The 8,963-nt window shown below is 33.6% G+C and overlaps 1 protein-coding gene across 1 annotated transcript in view; it reads left to right on the top strand.

Annotated features, from left to right (window-relative positions):
- Positions 1-2,817: 2,817 nt before the first annotated feature.
- Positions 2,818-8,963, top strand: part of LOC110033464 (protein bem46-like) — a 28,215-nt gene continuing 22,069 nt past the window's right edge. The window contains 2 exon segments of the mRNA XM_020737454.1: positions 2,818-3,025; positions 3,028-3,216. Of these exon segments, the coding sequence (XP_020593113.1) occupies positions 2,983-3,025; positions 3,028-3,216 (232 nt within the window). The 5' untranslated portion in view covers positions 2,818-2,982.

The raw sequence follows: 8,963 nt of genomic DNA, 5'->3' as shown, positions 1-8,963 counted from the left end.
GAAGCGGCAAGGAGGAAGAAATCTCTCACTTTCCTTCCACTCTTACAATCTCTCAAAGAATTTCTCACAATAATAACCACTCTCTACACTCTAATGGGCACCACAAACAACAAAGACTCCAGCGGACACCCCAGCAGACACCCCATGGACACACCAGCGGACACCAAATTGTTGCTTTTAAAGTTGTAGAAGAGTTTTCAAGAGTTGCCCAAGCGTTCCTTCAAAAATTCGTCCACATTCAATGCATCTGTTTAGAGAACCGACGTGCTCGCCATCGGTGGCCTCGATGGCACCATTGGCAGCCTTCTAGAGATATTTAATTTTGGACTCTTGGGAAAAACTCGCCGTCGACGCCCAAGATCAAATCTTCATATTGTGGTCCTTTTTGCTCCAAATTCGCTCCTTTTCAAATTCGCTCCTTTTTGATCGCTCCTTTTTGAATCTTTTTGCTCCAATAACCATAATTCAACATACCTGCAACAAAACATCAAAAATATCTTTCTTTAAAGTGCAATATCATCAAAATCAGTGTAAAATATGTATGAAAATCTCAATGTATTTTCCTTTGGTCACCTAACAAGCATACCACAAGTATTCGTATTGATCGAGGTGATCGACATAATTTGAGGGAATGTCTTAAGATAGAGTACTGATCAATTTAAACTTGAGATTGAATTTGATTTAGGTGCTTTGCTTGGGAAATCCTAGCTCAAATTAAAGATTTGATTGGAACTTTGAGAACTCTCGCTGGGAATTTTAAAGAGGTACCTAGTGAAAGGCTCTAACAACTTGAAGTTTTTAAGAGATCCAACTAGGAAATACATTTTTTATGTCAATGACACATGAGAATTGGGTTAACTACTTTTGTTTATTTTATGCCAATCATAATGTATTAGTGTTATAGTATTTAAATGTGTTTTTTATGTATGACTGATATAGGTTTAGAAGCTATTATTTTTTATGCAAGAGTTCTATCATGTATTATTATTTTTATGTACAAGTACATGTTTATTGGTGTTAGCATGAATATGTGTTTTTTTACATATGTGTGTGTGTTTATTAATGTTATCTTGTACCAATGATGTGTACATTGTTATATACAATTGTATGTTTTAAGATGTATCAATTTTTTGGTTTTTTTAATATTTTACCTCTTAATTCATGATATTTATTTCTTCGGTTTCATATTTATATATTCAATCATTTTTTAAATTATTTTTTACTACTTTTAGATTTAATGAATAACAATGATAGAGAAAGACATAGCCCAATTATTACAACTATATTATGATTAATGTATGAGTACTACAACTCAGATATTGATTGCACTGTTTACATGACATCGCGGGTCACCCAACAAGATATAACACATGTTTCGTATGACACAAACTATATTTCTTAACATGTTGAAAGAACTACATTAAGATCATGGTTTCTAAGACTCCTCTAGAATGACTCTAAGAGATATGTTAGCTATAGCTCTATATTTTATAACATAAAAAGTCTATAAAGGCGGTCATGGAACGATTTCAACACTCATACTATAAAAGCGGTCATGGAGCGATTTCAACACTAATAAAAAACAACTAATATATTTTTTTTCAGTTAGTTTGAATGCTCTGGTCAGTGTAACTTCAAAAGTTATCAGACCTGACACCCGATATTTTAAAGTATGCTAACATAAATTTCACAAGATCAACACTATATGTCATACTTTAAGATAGATGTATGTGTTCATTTTTTCCAAAAATTATTTATACACAATAACTCTTATATTTTATTTAAATGTCTCAAGGATTGTGTTGAAATAATTATCAAAACACATTCATGTGTGTCTAGCATTAAGAACATTGCATGTATTAGGCGTTGTAGTTCACTAACACAGAATATTATGGTTGGATGTGATTTAAACATGTGTTTCACATTTTTAATAGATGAATGAGAAGACAACACACATGATAGTTGTATATTCAAATTTGCAATATGAAGTCATTAATACAGTTTTCCTAAGCCTCCTTCAAGTTTGCTTGTGTATAAATAAATTAAATAACTTTTTCTTTACAATACTAATGGTTATACTTTTAATATGGAAAAATTATCTAGGTGGTGTTGCATATCCATTAGAAAGAAGATTTATCAATCCATCTCCAAATGCAAAAAATTGAATTCCTGATTTTGAATGGCGTAACCGTATAGCTCAGGGAAGAAATGAGATGTCTAAGAAACAACACTCTTCTTTACGTGTTGTTATTGAAAGAATATTTGGAGTTTCGTTTGAAAGAAGAAAATGTTATTTTATAAGATACTCCTACAAATCTTTTCAACAAACAAGCAAATATTATGACTGCTACAATAACTCTCCATAATTACATTCGTCGGCAGCCTTCACATAGTGATTTGATTTAAGAAGAGAAAAATCAATCCCACGTCCCTCCTGAAACATATGGATATCGTTTAGAGCAATCAGTATCACAAGTTGATTGTGATTTAGGTGAGCCTTGTACACAGGGTGAGGAAGATACTAGATCGATGATTGTTAGAAATGCAAAAATAAATACATTAGTTAATAAACGAAATTAAATTATCTTTTAACTTTTATTTATTTATGTTTAATGTATTGTCTAAATTCTTATGCTTATTATGATGAGTATTTTGATAACATTTTTGTTTAACTAGTTTAATTGTTTACTATATATTTTTTCTACACATAATATATATATATATATATAATATATATATATTGTCTATAAAAAGCTGCAACTAAATAGATTTTAATTGTATTTTTGAAATAGAAATGCTATTTTGTAACAGCAAGGGACATCTGCACCGTGCACCCACACGGCCCCTTGGACCCGAGGAAGGTGGAGAAGTGAACCATTAAATGCTCCATCTCCCCTGGATGCGGTATGCGACGTCCCTCACCGGCTGATTGAGGAAATTTCGCCACGGAGCCGAGGAGCTGAAGCTCGGTCGAGCGGAGCAATGACTTCGTGGATCAAGCCGCTGGCATATGGCGTCGGCGGGGTAGCGGGGGGATGACCACGTTGGTGGCTTTTCAGGAGCGACTCGTTTATGTGCCGGTGTTGCCGGGTCTTTCCCGCGCCTATACCATCACGCCTTCTCGTTTCCACCTCGACTATGAGGACGTATGGCTTCGTTCTTCTGATGGAGTTCGACTCCACTCTTGGTTCCTCAAACACTCACCTCCAGTTTCAGGTACTAGGGTTTCGACTCTCTTCACCTTGTTTACCTTCTTTATTTGTTTTCATAAATTCCGTCCTTTCTTCTCAGGAAAGGGTACTTGATTTGAGGGAGTGTTTGTAAGATCGATTTTTGAGGCGAGCTGAGGTATTTGGAATAACTTGTGCGGAAGATTGATTTTGGATGATTTTTGTTTTGGGCTGATTTGGTCTTTTTTGCGGATGGAAAATATGTTTAGAAAAAGGTGATTTTTGTACTTTTGAATGCTTATAATGTTTTAAATTAATGTTGATTAGTAACTACCTTCAACCAAATGGTGGATTAACAAATTTAACAATTTCTCTAAACAAATTTTTTATAACCTCAGCCTGCTAAGTGAGGTTTTTTTAAGAACTTGAGAGCATTGAGTTTAATTGTGCATTTAATAGTTGAAAAGCATGCTGGTGCATATGTTTGACATTAGTGGTGGAGCCCTGTTTTTTAAAGTTTCGGCACAAATTGAAGTTTTAAAAATGCCTTCGACATTTTAATTCAGACCTAGGACAAGCATTGGTGGGTTTTAACTACTTTTTTTTGGTTTTAATATATGAAGAATAAATACATGCTGATTAAAAACTTAAGATCTAATTAGAAAATTATAATTTAAGATCCATATAGTCTGATCAGTAAAAAACTATGATTCTTGGCTAAAGCTGAAGGAGAATTAAGATCCTAAATGAAATTATCTATAGATTCTTCTCTCCTTACTTCATATAGTTGCTATTGGAGAAAGAAGTGTAGGTTTGTAGGGTGGGGGATTGAAAAAAATTCAACTCAGCACAAAGCACCATCACCTATCACTGTTCCAAACAATTTGTTAAAAAGAACAATCTCTCAAAAAAGTCTATAATGAAAGGCTTTAAAATAGAATAAGAGGAAAAATCGTTTTAATTAAGGCTACTTATTTTTCTTAAAAAAAGTATAAATTATGGAGTGAAGAAAAATATTCAGATTTCATTTTTCATAAATCAAAACAAATTATTTTTTAGAACAAATGACATACCTGTGAGGCAAGGAACAATTGAATGAGAGTGAAATTTTGAGCAGCTTGAGTGGTAAACAATTACGAAGTTGTGATTGTTTCACTTGCTAATTGCACAAATATATGCGAATCTGAAGGGATTTTTGTGCAGTAGAGGCTAAATTTGAGAAAAAGAGGCTACAATGTCATCTATTTTAAACAAAAAGTAGAGGCATTGAATGGTCAAAGAGAGTGGGAGCGGACGACTCATGGTGGCGCAAACCTAAGGGTGATAGAAGGTGACTATGCAATTATAAATGCAGGTTCATGGAAAACCTTGAAGCTAGATTAATGAAATGTACTAGAGGCAGATTCACAAAAGTATTTCAAGGTTTGATTTTTGTGAGGACTAATTATGGCTAAAAGAAATCTATAAGCCTTTTGGGTAGGGGCATTGCGGGCACGGGTCTTCCATGCACCTATTATAGTTCACCCATCATAGGCACTGTCTTGTAGGTAGGGTAATTAAAAAGCTCGTTATTTGCGAATAGCTTGTATTCAACTCATTAAAGCTTGTGTTCAGCTCATTGAGAAGCTCATGTTGAACTCTCTCATTATGAAACCTAGTCATGTGTCGGCCGTTTTTAAACTTCGTGATTTGAAAAAAAAAAGTGGTGATTTTGTGATTTTGAAAATAATTTAAATATGAATATAATCTTTCTTTTTTATTTTTAAAAGTAACGTTTTAATTTTAGAATAGGTGAGACCAAACATGTCTCGCATTTTAAATAGTTTAAATGATTGAATACAATACTACAGGTAATACACTTATCCCGAAGAAATAAATATATCACTTGTAATAGAGATTCAATCACCTAGACTGAAGAATTTGTGACATCCGTTTTGGTCTGCGAAATATTTTATAAAAAGGCCAACAAGTTTCACTATCTAACATAAAAAATTAGATAAGGTTTATTCTATTTGGGTTCCAGGTTCCCTATAGAGGCAAGCTCCTATAGTTAATTATATCTTAAATGACTGGAGGTTACTTAAAAAAACTCTCGATTAAAATCAAGTGGTTTTGCTTTCAAGATTTTAAAGTTTAGGTTTTCACGATTGGACATGGGAAAATCAAATGAGAATGACTCAAAATAGAAACAATTACTTAAGGAATCCAAAGGGAAGAAAAGTAGGGGATATCACAGATCCAGGAGAAACCTTGAGGATGTCCCAACTATCCTAATGTTCGGCTTTATGTCTTTGAAGTGATGCTTATTTGATATTTCAATCCTGCAAATTATTTAAGATTTAGGACTTATGTTTACACAATATCGAACTGTGCAAATAACCTAAAAAGATAGGAGGATTTACACCGTACAACACGGTAACCTCGGAATCCTAAAGTGTTAGGACTTATAATTGCACAACAGAGTTGTGCAAAAGCCTGAAGGGTAATCCTATGGGTTGTTATTTAAACTAAATGAAGTGATAGGTGATGTGAAAATGTTTATGTGATGTGTTTTGATGTTTTGTTGATCCACCTTGAAGTTGTTCTTTGTCGTGCTGCCCACGATGTTTGCTCCAAGCTTCTCGTAGTAGCGCCTCCTGGTTTAGTTTTAGTTTTGAAAATGCACCTAACTACTAGGTTATTTTATACTAAGACATAGTACAAAAACTAAGCAATAAAACATGCTGTGTGAAAGAAAAGTAACAATGTGCTGTACAGTAAAGAAGAAAGATAGTATAGCATGCTGAAAGAAGAGTATAACGTGCTATAAAAAGTATTATAGCATGCTGGGAAAATATTATAACAGACTATGAAAACAATATAATATGCTGGAAAAATAAAATGTTGTGATATAAATTAAACCTGTACACCTGAGAGATTCATTGTTTCTTTAAGTTTAGCTATTATGCGCTGTGTAAAAGAGGAAAGTATGACCTGAAAAAGACTTAACAGAAACAGGTAAATCGTAGGAAAAAGACAAACAAATAAAATAAAATACAATACAATATCTCTTTGATCTGGCTTCAAAATATAAATGACCAAGAATAGAAAATTTATATGTGACATTGGAATGTCCCCAATTGCCAGGAGGATTTGAGTGTAAGACAAACTCAAATCCCGGAGCATTGGGTTTCAGTTTTGGTCAAGTTAAGGTAAGAATTTCATTATTTGATCTAATTAAATCAGTCATGAATCACAATCTAGTGCACCCTCGTGCCTAGTGTCCTAGTTATCTCATTTACTGGGGTCAGATGTCTGGCTTCTTTGGATCATTTGAAAATTAGGAGGATAAACTCTCTCAAGTTGTGCTCTCTAAGATCTAAGAAGCCTACACTTTAGTTTGCATGAAGTGTCTTAAAATGTCTAACTTCAACTAAGTGTCTTTCAACTAACCCTCAAACATCTTTAGATTAAGCTTAGCTCACCATCAAACTCCTAAAATCTAAGGGGCAAACTTATAGCTTTGGCAAAAGAGTTGTGAAGTGTGCTTCAATCCTACTTAGGGTAAATGGATTTAAGTTTATTCAAAGCTTAAGGGACCTAAGTGCAAGTCTACTAATATTTCCAATCCATGTCCCTAATTGTTATCTAAACTCTCACTTTCTTCCAACCCGAAAATATTCTTCCAATTTACAATTTCATCTTTCATATGCAAAAAAGAACGGTAGATGGTTCGCTATTCTATCCCCCTCTAGGTTTTATCACCTCGAAGATTTAAATCTTATTTTTAATTTTCTCTCCATTTCTCTTTCTCTCATATTTCCCTTAAGATTATGAATCATTTCTGAATATGAAATTCCCATTTTTAACTTGACTGTTAAAAAAAAAACAAAACAAACGAAAAAGGTGACCGATCCATTTTTAAAACAAAATCAAACCAGTGAAGCTTAAAATGAAATCATGAATGTATCGGTCTAAAGACATTTAAAACTTGGTAAAAAAAATGAATCAATCTCAAACAGGGATTTAAAAGCCTCAAAATGTAATTTGAACTTAACACAAATAAAGCTTCAAAATGTGACGAGTAAAACTTTAAAAATGTTTCCTAAACATATCACTAGAAAGTGCTCCAAGTACGGCTCACCAAATCAATGAACCGACCTTCACAGCGAATGTGAAAATTCACCACATTAAGATTTACGGTTAGGGACAATGAGGAAGAAAAAAAACAATCCCAAACCAAACATTTTTAATCATAAAAGAACTAAAAGGAAAGACCCACATCCAGGGGAAATGAAAAGAAAGCTAAATCCGAGCCAAATATAAGAGTTGAAAACATATCATAATTTAAGCTAAATCAAACCCAATACATGGTAAACAGAGCCTACCAAAGGGAGCAAACAGAGCACATCTTTTTAGCATTTATTGTAAACATAAATATCAACAATAGAAACTTTGATAATTTCATTTCAATCATGCATTCGAACAGATTTTGGGGGTTTGTTAGATAAACAAGATATGAACCCCAAACACATTTTTTTAGCTCATAAACATAGTTTCCAGCATGTATTTTATCAAGGGGCAGCAAGAGAAACAATAAATGAGAATAAATGAGCTCAGCTCCAAATACATTTTTCCAGCTCATAAACATAATTTCCAGCATGTTTTCTATCAAGGGGCAGCAAGATAAACTAGATACGAGCCCCAAGTATAATTTCCAGCTCATATAAAAAAAAATTTCCAACATATGAACAAAACCTGGCCCATCAAAGGGGTAAAACAACAAAGATTTCAGCCGAGACATGATATCAAAAGGAGCCAAACGAAACCCAACATATGAGCAAAACAAATGCAAATATCTCTTGCAAGAATCCATCTCAAAAAGAGTTCGAACGCAACAAGTGAGCTAAATGAAATGTCATTTTCAGCTATTATGAAGCCAAGACCGAGCCTTCCAAATAGGCTAAAAAAACAGAGAAGGTTTTCCATAAGGATCCAACTTCAAAGAGACAAAAACCGTTCTCAAGCAAATGGGTTAAAACAACTAAAAAAATATTTTCCCTTAAAACTTCACATTTCAAGATATTGTGCCAACAGGTGCTTCATAAAAAAAAGAATTCTAGCATGAGCTCAGTCCCAAAAGAGCCAAATTGAACACACCAAATAAGCTAAGTAAAATGCAATTTCCAACTATCATGAGGCCAAGACCGAGCCCTAAAAAAATGTGCTAAAATATAGAAAATTTTCCAGCTAACATTTAATCCAGCATAACCAAAACTGAAATCAAAGCAGCGGCAAAACAGAGAAAATTTCCAACATATGTTTCAAACAGTGATAGGCAGATGAAATAGATGAGTTTGAGCCAATCATTCATTTTTGAACATGAGTAATAAAGGAGTTTGATAACGCATTCTAACATGCATTTCGAGAGGGGTAAATCTCATCTCAAAACCACCATTACGATACTTCCAAATATCTCAAGCAAGAAGAACAAAGACAACTCACACATGCTTTGTTTTCACCATTTCTAGTGAGTATCCATGCTTAAATTTCAAAATAAGTCTAAGCTTCACTTCCAAATACTTTTTATAAGAGAATGGAGATGCCTTTAGATGCCATCCGAAATAGTGTAAAATAGAGGGGAGAAAAATACCTCTTAATGCCGACTTAAAGCAAAAAAAAATGTAAGAAAGATCCAATGAAGTGCCTCCCAAAGAGATCTTCTTCCTAAAAAAACTTAAAAAAAAGTAGCAACCGGCAAATCCTTTAAACTTCCAGCACACCAGAAGCTAGTCAAACAGAAATTTCGACAGA

Source organism: Phalaenopsis equestris, unplaced genomic scaffold (genome assembly GCF_001263595.1).
Source record: "Phalaenopsis equestris unplaced genomic scaffold, ASM126359v1 Scaffold001189, whole genome shotgun sequence".
Taxonomy (NCBI): Eukaryota; Viridiplantae; Streptophyta; class Magnoliopsida; order Asparagales; family Orchidaceae; genus Phalaenopsis; species Phalaenopsis equestris.
This window is presented reverse-complemented; position numbering and strand designations above follow the sequence as displayed.